This window comes from Manis pentadactyla, chromosome 13, assembly GCF_030020395.1.
Source record: "Manis pentadactyla isolate mManPen7 chromosome 13, mManPen7.hap1, whole genome shotgun sequence".
NCBI lineage: Eukaryota > Metazoa > Chordata > Mammalia > Pholidota > Manidae > Manis > Manis pentadactyla.
In genome coordinates this window covers 430,039-448,233 of record NC_080031.1, presented here as the reverse complement: position 1 = coordinate 448,233, position 18,195 = coordinate 430,039, and the positions used below count along the sequence as shown (strand labels likewise).

The window sequence follows — 18,195 nt, the reverse complement described above, 5'->3', positions numbered from 1 at the left end:
ATTTTAAACTCCCGAACGGCATCAGATCCACAAGACAAGATGGGACTGTGAGGCTGATGCTTCCATCTGACGGGGGAAAGGAGCCTGAGACCCGGCTCCTTTGCCAGGCACCTTGAGAACATCGGCACTGAAGCAATCTCAGGGGCTGGGTGTCTGCAGGTCCAGCCCCCCCGTGGGAGTTCTTTCCAAATCTATCACCCAGACAACAGTGAGAATGTCTAGGATTCACTGACCCACTTAATGTGCCCCTGACAGCCCCCAGGCTAATCCTCACAGCCACACTCAGGAGTGAACATTTCGTCTTCCTAGAAACCAGTACAAACAAAAGCCGGGCACATCCTTCTCATTGGTCCAGATTCAGGGCTTGGGTGGGAATGACCTCAACCAGTAATACATTCTCATCCTTGACTGAAATCACAGAAAAAACAGTTTTTTCTCTTTTTCAAATTAAATAAATTCCCTTAACCCTATCTATAGATCTACAACTAGAATAGGCAAGAGGTGTGTGGAGAGTGGCAAGAAATGGTATTTAGCAAAGGTAACTGCTTTATAGAGCTCTTACCACCACTAGCCACTTAGGCAATGTGACCTCCAGGCCAGTGGGTTGGCTGCCGGGAAAGCACCTGCGTGCGGGCACTGTGCCAACCATGAGGACGACGGGATTCTGACTGCTCAGGCCCTGGGGCTCTCCCCCTCACAGAAATGGGGATCCAGGTACCGAAAGACACTGGCAACAGCTGCTCCCCTCCGAGAGAGAGCAAGACGGCACCTCCTCCGCTGCCGGGGGTGCTGTGGCCCCCCACCCTGCCGGCACGGGGCTGGCCCGCGGAGGGTCCGTGCCAGACGAGGGGCCAGGGGCTTACGGGGCGGCGGGACCCTGCGGTGCTGGCACGGGGCTGTCCTGGACAGGGGGCACGCCGGGCTCCGCCGCCCCCTAAGGGGCTGTCTCCCAGGACCAGAGGCGCACGGGTGCACAAGCAGCCCCGCTGGCGGAGTGGCCGGGCAGCCGGAGGGAACAGCACTCCCTTCTGGGGCGGAGGCCTCCTGCGCGAGGCCGCGGAGCAGGGCCCGGGTCTGGACTCGTCGGGGATAGAGGCCCGGAGGCGCGTCAGCCCGCCGCCGCCCCAGGAACCGCCGCGCGGCGGAGGGTGGGCTCGGACTCCTCTGCCTCAGGCCGCAGAAGGTGGTGTGACGCCGACTAACGGTAAGGTTAAGGCTCGGGGAATAAACAGACGCCATGTAAGCCGCCGTCGCCCTCCCGGAGACGGGCCCAGCGGCACGCTTCTCAGCTCCCAGACGCCTCACGTCTCTCGGAGTCTCACCGCACAAACAGGCGACCCCCCACCTCCACCAAAGGGACTTCAAAATCAATTTTTTTTTAATGGGTCATGAGCGATAAGAGAGTCCTGCTTCCCTCCGGGGCGAGGCCAGCCGCTCCTTAGACGCCCGCGCTGCGAGGGGACCCGCCAGGCCAGCGGCCGCCGCCTGGACAGCGCCCTGGGCCCCGGCCACCCCGTCCACGGACCCCGGACCCCGGACCCGGTCCCCGCCCCGGTGCCTCGGCCCCCGGTCCCCCGGCCCGGCGCCCCGGCTCACCATTTCACTTGCGCGCCTCCCATGGCCCCTCCGGCTCCGGCTCCGGCTCAGCGAGCCTGCCTCCCGGGGCGGAGCGCCAGGCTGAGGGCCTCCCCGCCCCGCGCCCGGACAGCCGCCCCGACCGCGGGCGGGGAAGGGAAGGGCTCAGCGGCCGGCGCGTCGGCCAGGGCGCCGGGATGCCCCCGGGGCTGAGGCGCGCCGTCCCGGCAGCTCCGGCCCCGCAGCAGCGCGGCGCGCGCGAAGGCCACCTCGGCTCGCAGGCTGCCCGTCCCGGGCGGCGGCATCGTGGCCTCGGGCATTTCAGCCCATCTCCGCGCCGGAGAATCGCCGCCCAGGCTCCGCGGCGCCTCGGCCCCGCCCCACCCCGCCCCTCCCGGCCCCGCGGCGCCTCCCTCCCCGCCCCGCTCCCCCCAAGCCCATCACCCGGCCGCCCCCATTCCCCACCCCACACCCCCCCGGGCCCCCACAGCCCCTCTCCCAGCCCCCTCCCCCTCGCCCCACCGCCCCGCCCCCGTCTCCCCCCATTCCCCACCCCCACCCCTCCCTGCCCCCCCACAGCCCCTCTCCCGGCCCCCTCCCCCCAGCCGCCGCCCCTCCCCCGGCTCCCCCCATTCCCCACCCCCACCCCTCCCTGTCCCCACAGCCCCTCCCCCACGGCCCCCCCAGCCGCATCCCCCACCCCTCCCTGCTCCCCTAGCTCCCCGGCCCCCCTCACCCCACACCCACCTCGCCCCCCCACGCCCCTCCCGGGCTGCACTTGCCGTCGAGTCCCGGGCGAGGACGCGGACAGGGGAGCGGCCGCCGGTGGGCAGCGCACGGAGGAGGCCCCTGGGTCCTCGATCTGCGCGCCTGCAAACCAAAGACGCCGCCGGCTGGCCGCCGCGCCCGCCGCGACAGGGGCCGGGGTCTGCCAGGCTCCCGCGGGAAGGGCAGAGACCCGGCCGGGGTGTGGACGCAGCGGCGCGTCTCCGGGCGCAGGGGGCCGCTCAGACCCCGGGCGCGACCTCGCCCCGCACCGCTCTGCGCCCCGGCCCACATCGCGGGTCCCCAGGCCTCCCGGCGCCTCGAGAAGGTTACGGGCTCCCCGAGGAGGGCCGATGCCGACAGCACCACGGGTGAGCGCGAGGCGGGCTGCGGCGAAGAGGGGCGAGAGCCCTCCTGCGACCCCTCCCGGCCCTCCGCGGGCCCCCTTCCCGGCCGCCTGGGGGTCCCTGCCCGAGAGGGGGGCGCCGGCCTGCGGGGAGGATCCAGGCGGCGCCCCCGGCCCTGGTGGGATCAGCGCCTTTGAACTGGAGGGGGGTGACGGCTGCGCGTTGTGAAGGTACTAAATGTCACTAAACTGCACACTTTAAGCCGATTTACGGCCAGTTACATGTTACATGAATTTTATAAAAACACACCTATTAAATAAAAATTAAGGTTGACCAAGGTTACCAGTATGGAAAATGCTGGAAAGGATTCCATGTAGCCTCAGTTAAATAGGAACCAGTCCACCAAACAAAGACGAAATTTTATGAAAAAAAGAAATAGGAAGAAGAAAACAAATACACATAAAATACATATAAGGCAAAGAACAATTAGGCTTAACCAGAACAGACTAAGCTGGGCTGCGGTAGGAGAGAAAGGATCATAAGACTATTAATTAAATGTGATTCAGCAATGAAATGAAGTAAAAAAGTGAACATGATCTTGGTGTGCTTTAGGAGAGTCTTATTTACATGAGCCCCAAGGCACCGACCACGCTTGCTCTGGGCACAGTCCTGCCTTTGGCTGTAAGGGACACAGCCCGCCTTCCAGCTAGAGTCAAACGTGAGCCCAGCCACGCGCATCTCCTCTGCCACGATTCCAGGCCCTACAATGAAAGCTGGAAACACTCTAACGCTCTCAGACAACTGACTCTGCTTGAGGCCGTCATTTGGGGTTACACTCAGGCACTAAACCAGCGCCACGGAACTGGCTCTCATAAACGCTGGCAGCTGGCGCAAACACCAGAACCACGGGCTGGGCCCTGTCGGTCCCAGCCATGCCCCCATGTGGACGCAGCTAAGCTCTGGTGCTGGGGCTCTACACAAAGCGCCCTTATGTGGGAAATTCACCACCACCCCACCCTGCCCTCCCCGGCACGAAACCACAAGACAGAGCTGAAGGCTCCCTTTCAAAGCCAAACGTAAACTGAGGGAAAGAGGAACAGTTCACAGCCCTGTTGCCTGCTGCGTTGTGACCTGAAGCTGGGAACCGAGCATCCCCAGCTACAGAGGGGAGGCACACAGGAGGCCAGTTACCTGGAGCGGCTGGACGCCGACGGGGACCTTTGCTGCCCTTCGTACTGCCGCACCAGGGCCCGCACAGTCCGGTACGGGCTCTCCATCTCCTCGTCCGTGCTGCCGCTCCTGAGGTCAGAGGGCATCAGGCCTTGGTTCAGGCTGTCATCGAGTACTCACAGGGGCCATTCGGCGCCCACGGGAGAAACACAAACAGGGCAAAGCCCGGCCTTACAGACACACCAAACCTAGCAGGGCGACAGTGTCACTGATCTCTGCAACACCTCAGGGTCCTGCTCCCTCAGCGGCCCACAACCCCCGAGTTTGCTGCTGTGTGGTCCTCCAGGACAGCTTGGCCTTTAGGGTATGTTCCCGGGAGAGACGACTGCCCCCAGGGAATTGGAACATGGCTCTCACATACCTCCCAGTGAAGAAAGCACACTGCCGGAGGCATATTTAGAATTCTGGGCACCAGAGCAAAAAATTATATATATGATTACTTTCCACTAACTGCAAAACAAGCATCTCTTCTGAAAGGCCTTCTCTCTTTGGGGAGTGCCCGCTCCAACCTCCACCCTGTGTTCTTTGCTGCGATGCGGGGCTACCGAGGCAACATTTCCACCTACTGCCCTGTGTCCTTTATCGGAAGAAATGTCAGAGAGAGACAAGTCCCCATCCCCAGACTTCGACCCTCACCTCTGTCTATACCGAGAAACATCCCGTCTGGGCTGTGACATGTCATGACGCACGCCAGCCAGAGCAGCAGCTGCCTCCTGGGCCACAGCAGTGGTATGGTGTGGCTGGTGACTCTGCAGAGGGGCCCTGGAGTCCTGTCCTTGGCTCGCTGTCCTGCTGGATCCAGGTCTGAAATGAGCTGCCAAGGCAAGGACCAGCCTCATGATGGACTTCAGGTTTCCTTCCACGATATCTGAGGGAGAGGACAGACCGAGAGGTCCTAAGATGGGGCAAAGGCTGAGCACCCATCCATCCAGTACATATTTGCTAATGATACAAATAGGCCAGGTGGTCAAGGTTTCTGTCCTCACAAAGCCATGTTCAACAGAGAAGATGTAAACACAATTCCAGTAAAGTGTGGTAATTGTTACATGACAGGAGAAGCCCAGGGTTCTTTGCGGGCTCTCAGTGGAGAGGAATAGACAGGAGGAGGACAAAAATCCATGCCATGAGGCTAACTGGGGAGCTGCTGCACTTCTCCAGGAAAACACAAAGGTGTCCCGAATGACAGTGTTCCCTCAAAATAGCCAACTTTAGTGGGCCAGATCCCCAAGCCCACTCCTCAGGGGGCCAGAGCAGAGACGTGACAGCACTCTGGATTTTGTCCTAGAAAAAAAGAGGAATCACACGGAAAACAATGTGACAGTTCTGGTGAAAAGTTAATGTAAGGAAATGAGAAAAATTCTATTTTTTTATTTTCACAGCACTTTACTACACAAGGTTTGGGAAAGGACTGATTGATACCTTCCACAGGCTCTCTCCATGGAAAGTAACTGCCCACCTGCATGACCCCAACACAGAGAAAACCAATAATCTAACATGAACGGAGGGCTCCCTCCTGTTTCCCTTCCGGTCGGAGCCGCGGGCAATCAGACGCAGGTACTGCAGCTGAAATAGAGCAACATCTACAGCCTGTTCCAGAGAAACAGCGAGGGGCCTGGGGGCCTGTGCTCCGAGGGCACCAACAGTTTCTTCTTTGCAGCCTGGACTCAAAACGCGCTGAGAAGCGTCCTCTTCTGACCGTGGAGCTCCGGGAGAGGGTGTGTGCAGAGGTCACAGAGCCCTTTTATCCTGCCTGGAATGTTCTGCGTTGTTAAAAAAAAAAGCTATAAAATATTTTCCTTCTGGAAAACTGGGTGGAAAAAAATAGAGCTATTATGATTTGATATAGTTCTTGGTCATGAAGCCCAAGGAACTTGAAAACCTTAATCTGTCTCCATTTCTGATTTCTTGTATGAGACATTCTAAAATTAATATCCCAATCTTGTAATTTCTACTCTATTAATATTCCTACACACACTCAAGGAAGCCTTTCCTCAATTAAAATGAATAGAGAACTTCTCTCTCCAGGTTTCCAAGGCACTCAGATTTTAATGATCACTCTGTCTCTTCAAGAGCGTAGCTTTCTTCAGGCAGTGAGGCCATGGGCCTGACTGACCCTGCTCAGAACCCTCCGCTGCACAGCCTACCCTCAAGGCTGAGTGTGCTCGTACACCAAGGACCCGGGGGGGCGCCGACCTTTAGCTGAAGTCTGGTGCATCCGAATCTTTCTGGAGGCCACAAACTGGAGCACTTTCTCCACATTATTCTTCATCTCCTGTTGGTTACTGGGACTCAGCTGTACCCCACTCAGCTTTTCTCCTGCTGTTAGAAGAGATAAAATATATGAAGTTACAGGGAAGAATATTATCAAAGTTTCGTAGTAGCCAGACACAGAGAAAGGGAATATTTGATGTAAAAACTATTATATATAAGTAAGTATACAAGTGAGTTAAGGCTTGGTGTTTGTAATTTGGATGGGGAAAAGGAAAATGAAAGCCTTTTGGATACCTAGGGGCCTGGGATGTTATTGTTTGTTTATTCATTCATCAAATATTCATTGCACACCCTGTTTGCCAGGCACTGTTCTGGGCACCAGAGAAACTGCAAGGAACAAGACAAATGCTCTTCTGTCACAGAGCTTGTATCTGACCAAATTAACAAGTAAATGTTTAATATAATTTCAGGTAGTGAAAAGTGCCGTGAGGAAAAACAAGTAAGAATGGTCATGACCTCTCTGATGATACAAGTGGGCAGAGACTAGAATAAAGTAAGAGATGTTAAGGCTTCAGAAGGCATTCCAGACCATGGAGCCAGAGGTACCAAGCCCAGGGCGGGAATGTGCTCAGCTGGCCTCGTGCAGAGGAGAGAGCGGGGGCTGGATCCTGAGAAGGTGCCAGGTGGGTGAGGCCAGGCCAGTCCCGGCTCTGCGGACCTGAGTGAAGGGATCCAATCCTAGGAGAAACGGGCGGCCGGTGGGAGTCTGAGGCAGGGGGGTGACGTGATCTGGGCTGTTAAAAGTTGACTCAGTGTGGAGTCAGTAGATTGTGTGGAGAGGGAACAGGGAGGTTGGCTAGAAAGAAAAAGAAAATAGTCAAGGCCAGAGATAATGAAGGCTTGGGCTAGAGTGGAAAGGGCTGACAGGTGAGAAGTCAGGTATCAGGTAAACTTTTTACATAAAGCGGGCAGCACCGGAGAAGGACTGGGTATGACACATGAGCAAAAGAGAACAGTAGGGATGACTTGCGAGTGTTCCATTTTAACAGGTGGGTGAATAGTTCCTGCAATGTGTGACTTAGATGAGGAAAGAACAGGTAGCTGGGGGCACGGGTGGGGGCAGGTGGAGACATAGGTGGAAAAGAGTCTTTTGATTTTATATCCTTTTGAAACTTCTGAATTTTCTGATTATATTTTCAAGTGTAATCTATTCAAATAAATGAAAAATTGAATGTTTAAAATGAGCTTTGGACTTAAAGCAGATCTAGGTTTGTACCTCTGCTTTGCCACGTGTAGTTATGTGACCCTGTAAAATGGAAGACCCTTTCTAAGCCTCATAAAACAAGTGAGGCAGTGGCGTCCATATCATACCCATATCATAAATTAAAGTGACATGCCTGGTACAATGCTGGATATAGTCCATGTGCTCCATGAATTTACTTATCTTTTGTTACAAGTCCTTTCTTGTAAGATTGTTTCCTGAAGATGGGGTAAGACTATATGTCTCTCAAGGGTTGATAATTAAATGAAATGAAATTAAATGAGATGGAAAGTGTTCAATAAACAGTAGCAGCTCTTACTATCATCACTGCTGTTACCAGTTTAAATGAATACGCTGGTGAACCCGTGAGCTGGCCCACTGGGGCACTCGTGGACAGGCTGCCTATAGCAAAGCAGACATTCTCCGTACCAGGTCCCTCAAGGACTGGAAGCAAGGTCCACTGACTAATGAAACCTTAAATGTTTGAGTACCTATTAGGTGCCAGGCCCTTGAGTAGGGGTTGTCAAAATGGAAAAAAAAATTATACTGCACCTGCTCTTAAAGGGCTCAGTCTATAGAGGAGGGAGGTAAACAATTAACACCTGGCAAGTGGTGCTGCGGTAATAACAGAGCTCTGGGTGAGTGCTATGGGGCCGAGGCCGCAGTACCACCTGATGGGGACGAGCTGCAGTTCCCAGGCCTCCGGAGGACAAGCCCTCTCCTGAAGCATTATGGGAGTACCTAGGGCACTCCTTTTGCCAGAAACACCTTTTTGCCCGGCTACCACCTCTGGTCCAGCTTCAGTGTAGACACCAATCCTCTGGCAAGTCATCTGGCAACCCCAGGGTTGGTTGGCTGCTCTCTGTACTCACCTCGGAGCTGACTTCATTTCCAATCTGTCCAGCTAGACTGGGAGACTCCTGAGAGCACAGACTGGACTCGTTACATTCCCAAAACATAATACAGAGCCTGGCACACAACACTGACTCACATTCACTCACTGTCTACTGACTAACAGGTGATAAGTCTTCTCTACTTCCATCTCCATGTTTGAAAGAAGAGGCAATCTAATCTAGGGCCTTCCGAGGATGGAGAAAGCCATGGCCGCCCTGTGCCAGCACAGAGCCCAGCCGACTGACCGACAATCTCGACGAGGTAAGCCAGGGTCACCCCGTCACGGAGGTCTTGCTGCAGGTCCTGCACAGGCCTCGCTGCTGGCCGCTTCCGCAGCTGTGCGTTCACCCAGGCCACGTATGCCTGCAACTGGTGCTGGAACATGAAAGGGGGAAGTAAGGGAGGTCGCGTACAACGATGACTCTCTACCCTTCAGCCTCTACAGTGGCACTTGAGATGAGGCTATGGTAGGCAATCCACATTCAGAGGGAGGAGGAGGAGGGGGTTTAAGAGAATAAAGAAGAAAGGTGGTCGGACATGGAGAATGTTCTGAAATTCTCCAATTTTGTGCTTATCTCCAGGGATAAGGTCACCTCTGGCTTGGAAGGCAATGAAGACACAGAGAAGCAGGGCAGCGTCTCGGTGGCTCGTTCCAGGGATGAGGGCCAGCCCAGAACCACAGACAGTTTTTGGGTGTGACCACTGCTGCCAGCAGCCCACTGTGCTTCTCAGGACAGCCACTCACATGCATGGTGGACCATTGTGCTTATAGGAACTGATCTCGGGGAACTGGGAATAAACACCAAACCAAGCTCAGACCACCTCTCCCATTGCTTTCTTCACAGTGAAATCACCTCACGGCCCAAGATTTGTTCTCCTGAGCCCACAATCCAAGTGTTGCTACAGCTAGTTTTAATCCTTGTTTTATACAGTCAGAGAGGATCTAGTTTCCTACAAACTACATAGAGAAGGAAAGAAAGGCTTTGGCGACCTCGGGGTGGTGGAGCACCCTCACTTATCTCCAACAAAGCTCAGACCCAGGATCATCAGAGGCCGGTCAGACCCAGAGAGGGACACATACCTCAGCCCAGCCCTTGGACAGCCTTACATATCCCATTTTGTCCCTTAAACAAAGCTTGTATTCAGGTGTTCATTCTGATCTTGTATTGTTCTGAAGGTGGGTACTAAATACCAAAACAGCACAGGAACAATGTCAAAGTATAGGCAACAACTCTGGTCTCTGTAGAAGCTCAAGACCCTGACCCTAAAAGTTAAGTTCAAGGGCTGATGGTATTGAATTACAATTTGGTCAAAGTACAGTTGGGTTCTAAGCCCCAAGCACTTCCTTAATGAAATGATGTTGGGAATTACTCTGTGGCTGCTTCCTGAGTTTAAACTGAATCTTCATTGTTTTCTCTATGTCACTTCGTTGGAATAAGTCAAGTCTTTCAGAAGCTGATACTAAGGCACTCGCCTACCGGCCACTGCCAAACCACAGAAAGTGCGATCATCAGCGGGCGGCAGGGGACGGAATCTGACGCTGAGTATCTGCCATGAATGAAACACTATTTTGGTGTTTGACACCTGTTCTAATGAGTTGATGAATGTACCAGGAAGAGGACCTGCCACACAGTTAACGTTTACTTAATGGTCATTATTTTCATTATTATCATCACCTAATTAATTCTCAAAAAAGCACTGAAGGGTCAGTATCATCCCCAGTCAATGGATGAGGTTCAGAGAAGTCATGAACCTTCTCTCACGTCCCAGTAGGACATTGGAGACCTGGCATTGAAACCCAGTAGAGGAGGTCCGAGCATTTATCAAGGGCCTCCTGCTATCTACAGAATAAGGATGGTTGCACCTGCAGCCTAACCCGGGCCACTCCTGCCCGCAGCCCGCCCCCACTGAGGGAGGCAGCCAGGTGGTCAGCCACTCTGCTCTCAGGGAGGGAAGGAAGCAGAGGCCAGGGGATGGAGGGCTATCTGTCTGGTTCTTTCAGGATGTTGGCCAGTAACAGAAGAAGAGAAGGGCACGTAACGGAGAGGCACAGAACAGGGTGAGCCATGAAGGCACCTCGAGCCTCGGAGGAGCAGCCAGTTAACAAACAGCGAGTGGGCAGAGCTGTCACTGGCAGGCAATGGTGACGGAGAAACAGGCCAGCACAAGACCTACCACTGAGGCTGAAGGCTTACAGACCTTCCACAGGGAAGCGTGGAGTTTGGAAACAGTAGAGTGAAACGGTGGCACCTGCACCTTAGAAAGGTCACTCTGGACAGAGCAGAATGTGGGGTAGAACGAGGAGTATCTAGTTTTGGAGAAGCTGAGGAGGAGGCCTGGCACCAATTCAGGTGAGACAAGACGAGAGCCTCCCCCCAAGCGGTATACCAGGTAAGATGACGACGAGCGCCCGCAACAGGTCAGAGGGCCTGGCAGGACGCTGGCGGCAGCAAAAAGAGATGTCTAAATAGCCATGCCTGAGTGGATGGCAGTGCTCTACTGAGACGGAGAATATAAGAGCAAGTTTCAGGGAAAAGCAAATAGTTCAGTTCTGAACTAAAAAACACCAGGGGAGATGTTCTGTGGCCAGATGACGGTACACAGGTCTGGAGCGCGAGAGGTGGGCCGGGGGCAGACACAGGCCTGCGTGCATCTGTGTGTGAGAGGCACAAACGGCCACCGTGCCAGCGAGCTACCCACCACCCGCTGAGCACCACAGGCCGGGCGCTAAGCGGGCTCCCACAGCCTTTCGCGTGTGCAAACAGGAAATACACATGTTATATCTGACGTGCTGATGGACAGTGACTGCAGTGGGTGGGGGACTTGATCATATGGGTGAAGCTGAAACCGCAATGTTGCTCATGTGAAACCTTCATAAGATAGTATATCACCAAAACCTTAATTTTTAAAATGCATAAAAAAACAAGACAAAACACAAACACCACAATAGAAAACAGATATGGAACAAAAACAGTTACCAGAAAATGAATTACACATCACTTTTAAACATGAAAATACTTCTTTCATAAAAAATTAAAATTAAAACATCAAAGAAGAAATATACGTTATATCTAATATATAATGACACATTTCCCCACACACACCAACCCTGTGACCCTGTGAGGAACAATTAGTTCCACTTCACAGACGTGGAAACCAAGATTCAGAACAACACACTCAGGGCCTCAGAGCTGCTAAGCGGCAGGAAAAGGTTTTGAACTCAGTACTGACTCTGAATCCTGGGCTTACAACATCCCAAAAAGTAAGGTGAGCTATAAACAGCTCCTTGGCAAAAAAGGGAGTAAGAAGAGAGGGCTGAAAGGAGAGGGGAGAAAGGAAATGCACGGGGTGTCAGCCCTGGTCAGTCACAGGACGAGGCACTTCCCATGCAGTCTCCTTTAATTCTCACACCCGATCACTGAGATCAATATTATTAGCCCCATTTTTCATATGGGAAACCCTGCTCAAGATCAGCGCCAGTAAGTGGTGAAAATGGGATTTGAACCCACTCAATGTATTATTTCCTCTGCACCAAAGAAAGCATACAATGAAAAAGAAAGTGTGCTCAGATAGAGGCTGGGGTGGGTCAGCATTAAAGGGACAAGGGAAGTGAGATGAGGGAAAAAAACTACCTTAGCTTCAGAGGGACAGAAAAAGCAGCAGAGAAACTGTTCTGTGGGAACCTGGGCACGAGGCGGCCAACAAGGTCAAACGCTGTAGAAAAGTCGGCTGAGGGCAGGAAAGCCCATTTCATTGAACAGTTACCAGGATTGCTGGCCTTTTTGAGAACAGATGTGGTAGAGCTCTGGGGTTGAAAGTCAGATGAACTGAGAAGACACCAGGTAGTAGGAAAACAGAAGCAGGGAGTCAGGAGAAAGGGTATTAGCTGGACGGGAGGGAATGAGGGGCTTTTAGGACGAGAGGGCATCTGTAGGCTGAGACCAGGGGTCAGTGAAGGAGAACCTGGTATGAGGAGGGAGGTTTCAGGAGAAGAGGAGGGCCCCTTCCCCCTCTAATCCTGAGGCAGGAGTAGTTACTGAGTGGGGGACCTGGCGGGAGAGGGCAGGAGCGGAGCTGAGGAAATGCAGATCCAATCGCCCTGTGCTCGGTAGAAAGCAGGCCAGTCTGTCTGCTGAGGGCGATAGGGAGAGTGGGGTGTCTTCAGGAAAGGGCTGGAAAGGGATGCTGAAGATCTGGCAGCACCAAGGCCAATGGGGCTGGAAATAGTCATCTTGTACCTGCATCAATCAGCAAGGGGCTGTGACTTCCCCTGGAGGTGCTCAGCAGGCCTGAGCCGTGAGGGGAGGACACCAGGACTGGGCTGACAGAGGACTGGAAATGGCCGGGGATAGGCAGCGGTCATCAGCGCAAAGGCTGCGAGCATGGTGGCGAGTGTGGGTTTGAGCTGCCTGGCAGCAGAATCTGTGCAGGGAGAAGAAAGTAAAGAAGAGCCGATGAACTGAGGTCCAGATGAGTAAGGAGAGAATGCGGTGCAATTGAAAATAAACTTAATGGAGGAGTGTGAACATTGGGGTTTGAGCAGAGAGTAGAGTTTCAGAGCTCACGATTGCACGGGTAGGCCCTCTGTGGAATAAGCCACGGGCTGTGGCCTCAGCAAGTGGTGTCACTGAAGCGGCAGGAGGGGGACGATCCTACCGTGAAGACAGTCCCGGAACCGGGGGGTGAGAGGACTTCATCCGTGATCCTGAAGTCATTCCAGAAGGAGGGTAGGTATGAAAATGCTGAGGATGTCTGCTACTCTGCCTAGTCATGTATTTAAAGACCTGGTTAAGGGTGCCTTCAAGGAAAGGCACTCATTAAAATTTTTAACTGAAGAAAGGCCTTTGTCATGTTGACAGGGATCTATTAAATGCCATCTAACAATGAGATGGAGATTCACCACTAAGTGAGACCACTTATCCAGAGGCTGAGGATCCCACTGAGGGCAAGTCTCCATCCTCCCACTAAACCTGATCTGGGGAGCCGACCACGAGACTAAGTGTTGCTTAGTCACCACTCTGACTAGAAGATATCTGTACTTCTCACGCAGGGGGCAGGCAAGACCCTGTTTTTGCTATAAGTGCTGACTGCTGTCTCTGCAAAACTTGATTTGCAGGACAAAGTAGACACTCATATAGGACCAGCCACACACAAAAGAGGCCTGTGGTGCAAGCCTGGCCCTGGGCAGCTCAACCATTTATTGGAGCTGCTTCTGCAGCAGATGAAATGCTAAATGCTTTTTGCAAGAGGCTGTTACTTCTGGGGGTTGGACTGTTAGTTTTATTTTTTCCTCCTTCTTTGGCCTCACAATCTTTTCCAAATTATAACTTATGTGGAAAACCAGATATGTAAAAAGCAGAGTTTCTCTCGTTAGGGCCAGAGTGGGAGATGCCAGCTTAGCTCATTGGCCCTTTTTCCTCCACCTCCAATCCCTCACACCCCAGCCACCTGAAGCATCGTGCAGCAGCTGGGAAAAAAACACTGCATTTTGTTGACTTCCAGATCTATCATTTTATAAATCAATTATTCAGTGAAGACATGATACAATAGGTTCAGCAAAATGAAAATATCTGGAATATTAAGAATTATATTTTGAACAAGCCCCTAGTTCTTGGTCTGTCTCCAACAACAGCAGGAGAAGTACAATACGCCTACAAAGAGGGTCAGACCAGGTCCGCAGGGGCAGTGCCCCGACAGGCCCTAGTGTTGGCACCCAGCTCACAATGATGCCCCCTCTGCAAACACCGCGGGGGCCCCGGGCCTGGGCTGGTGTTACAACCCCCTCCACTGGCCACAGCTGACTGGTCTAGCTGAGTGACCCGTCAAGCCTGCCTGTCTCTGGATATTTCCGATCTGGTATTTAGGAATAGAATCAGGGCGTGCTCACACTCTTATCTCCCTCAGTCTCTCTCCCTCCATATTTTTCTCTCAATCTCTATCTCTGACAAAGCTGTAAACTATAAAACACAGATGTTGCCATAGGCCACGTTGCCTGCCTGAGAGAAGTCTTCCTCGTGAGTGGAGATAAAGCCTCCCACAGAAAGAGCCGGAGGCAAGAGGCAAAGTGCAGAGGGAGGGACCCTGCGTTACCTGGTTTCTTGATTTTCACTGCAGCTCTGCTCCATCCTTGGCCTTTCCTCAGAGTCATGAGTCAGCGAATCCCACTTCCTATCTCTGCTGGTTACAAGTTGGGTTCTTGGCACTTGAGACCAAACTAATAAAGAAGACAGCCAAAACACGACGTCAGGGGCTGCACAGAGCTGACCTGGGTCCAGAGTATCTCCAACTTGTTCTGGGGGAGCCAGGAGGCCTGTGTGGTCCAGGAGTCCAGAAAGACCGAGGGGTTTTACAACAAGCCTCTGAGTCAGGCCTCGCCTGGGCGGGCAGGGGAAGGAAAGGCTGTTTGGGCAGGATCTGGCTGGAAGAGACTGGACTGCCCTCAGGCCAGGAGGCAGTGGTCACACAGAGGAGCAGCTGGTGTAGGGGGACCTCAGCCACACCAAATCTCTGCAGCTTCCTCCATGACACTCCAAATAACCCTCCCACATAAGGTAAAGCCCTTCTGGTATAGACGATTCTGTCCACCTTCTCAATCTGGATCCTGAGAGCTTTCTTGCTGCCAAATGTAACTTTCTTTCTGTTTTTCTTTGGCACCTACCCTTCCTTACAACCAAGTCTGTAAGCCCAGCCTGCTTTCTATCTCCCCTAAACCTCAAGGTCAAAAAAGGACTCCTGTCAGAACTTCTTTGATGGGGTTGCCAAGCACTCTCGTGTGCCCCAGGACAGTCTGTGGAGCTACTGTTCCCAAGGAGTGGGCTCCATGGCTCTGGGCTGGCCAGCAAGAAAGGCCAACGGAAAGGCTTCTGTGGTGCTCTAGAGAGCACGGCGGGAGAACCGAAGGATCCCAGAGAAAGTCAGTTTCCCAGTGAAACCAGATCCCTGTTTAGTGCTGAGAACCCCCCCCCCCCCGACCCCCAGCAGCATAAGACAGGAGATGGGGGTGGGACGCTGCTGGGAAACCGCGAGGAAGGCAGGAGGTTTGGAACCATGAATTATTATTGGCCTAAATCTTGCCAGTAAAACAATGCCATATGGTATTTCTTTTCTATGAACTCTTTCAGTCCTTTACTGAGCCAGCAAAGACTAGTTAGGTAAAAATAAAGTTCACAAGTAAAAATATCAATAAGTTTCTTCTTCCTGATGGGCAGGGCTCATGGTATTTGTGTTCAGTCCAGTGGTCAGGGGATAATATACCAGAAAGTGAAGAGCTAATGACTTTCTGGAAGATCTCACCTCCTAACCTTGTTTTCCATTAGTTACAAGTTCCGCAAACACAATGTTCCTTCAGGAGTACTGATACAAGGTAAGTGCTCAATAATGCACGTGAATGAGTGAATGAGTGAATGAATGAGGTACCACTGTGCAGTCTATGCTTGCCCCCATCCTAGAGACTGGGTGTGGAGCCCAGCCCACGGCCTTCAGGACTGGTTATCTCCTTACCACGCCTAACCACTGATGGTTATTCCATGACCACTTAAATGGGTCCAGTTTAGGGATAACAAAGAAGGAAATACAGTCAGAAAAGTGTCCGTTTGAGTTTTTGGTCCTTACAGCCTAGGCAACAAGGCTTGTCATGGCTAAGGAAGCATTTCCCTCGACTCACTGGGGAGTGGCACCTGGCAAATAGTGCCCTCTCACAACTGCACACGCCTGGCCAGCCCGTCGCGCACTGCGAGGGGCACAGAGCTGCCTGACGGCCTGCTGCCAGGGAGCATCTGTTCAGCTGGCATGGCCTCCTGTGGGAACAAAGCCAATGAGCCTGGGCGAGGAGAGGAGAAATCAGTCAGGACAGGAAGAAGAAGGCCGAGCAGTGCAGTGTTTTGTTATATTAAGGACTTAACAGGCCTTTAATTTCTACAGCAAAGCACAGAGGAATTCTTTGTGGAAATGTCTGAAAGCGTCTGGTTGGCCCCAGGTGGCAAATCCTACTCCCGGAAAGGCGGGAGGCACTTGGGAGAGACGTTGACGGCAGCTGCCCCACCTTCCTCGCCCACTCTTGAGTCCCTACGCGGCCGAGACAGGGGCTCTGACCGCCAAGCAGGGGCACCTCCTGGTGGGATTCAAGTCTCTGTTTTTTCACTCGGAGGGCCACTGGTGGGGAAAGTCTTCCAAGTCATGTATTTAAAAGGTGAAGGCTTAGGCAACTGATTTCCATTGACCAACATTTTAATAAATCATTGCCACATGTGCAGTCCACAGGTACTCTCTGCCTGACAAGCAAGATTTCTTTATCACCACAATTCACAAGTTTGATACTCTGAACATCTACTTTATTTCTGACCTGTGAGCTCCACTAGGGCACAGATTCTTGTTATTTGACTTCTATTTGCAGAACCTGGCACGGCACCTGGTCAGTACCGTGACCCACTGAATGAGAGCTAGCATGCCTGTTTACCAGACCAGAAGACCAGAGGTCTGTCTTCAGTGTGCATTAGGCTGGTAATGTCTGGTACTTTTGTAGCATCAGGTCTATCAAACTTTCTGACACAAGAACCAAAATATTTTCTCTCAAGTTCAGCCCCCAGAGAACACAGGGATCCAGGTGGCCTGTCAACTGAAGACCCCGTTCATCTGACAGCATCAGCACCAAGGGGCAAATACAGCAGACAGCAATGGGGATGACATCTGAAGGAAGTCTGGCCAGGCCCAGAATACAGGATGCGGGGAGACAGCCAGGGTGAGCTAGAGTGTGGCGAGAGCCGAAACTGGTGGACCAGTCACAGTGTGGTTAAACATGTCAGTAAAAGGGGCTGCACTGGCCATTGACCCAGATCAGTACTTTGAGCAATCTGTCAGGTGTGTTGAGGCCAGGGCTTTATTCAAGGAACGTGGCAGAAGAGGTTCTGTCATGCACTGTTACGCAAGCGGCATACAGATGGAGAACAGAGGCCAACAGAGGGTGAGAGGGAAGCCTTGATTCAGAGGGCAGGGGTTCTCTCTGCTGTAGAGTTCCCTTGTAATTGACCAGTTAGGGTCATGGCTTCGTTTCCTGTGGCAGTTTTCTATGCTGTGGAGAGTAAGGTCACAGCCCTAGCCACACAGGCCTATGCAGCACCTGAGTGATGAAGAATAGTTTCCGATATCCTTGGATCATTCCTAGAGACGACTGGATACATGTGTGGTATTCTTGGCCTCAGCAGGAAGTTCCTCAGAAATGCTGTACTCTGACACTAGCTTTTAAATCCCTATTTACATCCTTATCACATGACTCTAACAAAAGAGACTGAAATGTTACTGGGGCTATGAAGCAACCCTAGAGGTTGTAGGAGGTCCACCAAGGACCCCATCAACTCTGAAATAACCGATCACAGTTTTATTCAGTAGTAGGAAATGTAATACTATATAGGAAAAGAATTGTCTAATAAAATTTACTGTGTATGTGAAAGAATCATTAAGCGGTAAGGGATCATGGAGATTTAACATCTTACTATTAGTATTATTCAGATGGTGTCAGTTTCTCAGAGAAGCCAAAAGTACTTGTTGGCTGTCAGAATTCAAATCTACTAATAAAAGGGGATGGATTATACATTAGGCTGTGGAAGGAGCGGAGGGAAGTTTATAGATGGGCAGAAAAATCAAGTGTCAAAGAGGGAAAAGAGGCATTACTGTATTTTTTTAAAGATGAATAAAGTCGTGTGTTGTTTTTATGAAGACTCCATTATCACTGCAAAAAGGAAACTCTCTCTCTCTCCTTTTCCCTCATCAGTTATGAGAACCGGAGTCGGGGACGCTGATGGAAGCACTGAAGCGTGAGAAGGGCGGCCAGGCCTCTGAGCTCCTCAGTTCGCCTGGCTCTCCGGCTGGAAGGTCTGGAAGTGAAAGAGCAGAAGACAAAGACGAGGGCTGCCTCTG

General features: G+C 52.5%; 1 protein-coding gene and 1 long non-coding RNA gene across 13 annotated transcripts in view; one reads left to right on the top strand and one right to left on the bottom strand.

Annotated features, from left to right (window-relative positions):
- The window catches only part of DIXDC1 (DIX domain containing 1), a 68,537-nt gene that overhangs the window by 41,689 nt on the left and 8,653 nt on the right, over positions 1-18,195 (bottom strand). For 5 of the 12 annotated variants that reach the window (XM_036919722.2, XM_036919723.2, XM_036919725.2 and 2 more), the window contains 4 exons: positions 8,529-8,658; positions 6,111-6,236; positions 4,554-4,785; positions 3,879-3,986 (listed from right to left, as the gene is read on the bottom strand). In XM_036919722.2, the coding sequence (XP_036775617.2) occupies positions 3,879-3,986; positions 4,554-4,785; positions 6,111-6,236; positions 8,529-8,658 (596 nt within the window). Of the gene's footprint in view, positions 1-1,596; positions 1,811-3,874; positions 3,987-4,553; positions 4,786-6,110; positions 6,237-8,261; positions 8,409-8,528; positions 8,659-14,373; positions 14,498-17,949; positions 18,153-18,195 lie in introns of those variants that run through there. The other 7 variants (XM_057490748.1, XM_057490749.1, XM_057490750.1 and 4 more) reach the window with 6 other exon arrangements.
- On the top strand, positions 568-9,101 carry LOC118929563 (uncharacterized). The gene is made up of 3 exons (XR_008993366.1): positions 568-714; positions 8,408-8,544; positions 8,865-9,101. It is a non-coding gene; the product is annotated as an uncharacterized LOC118929563 (long non-coding RNA).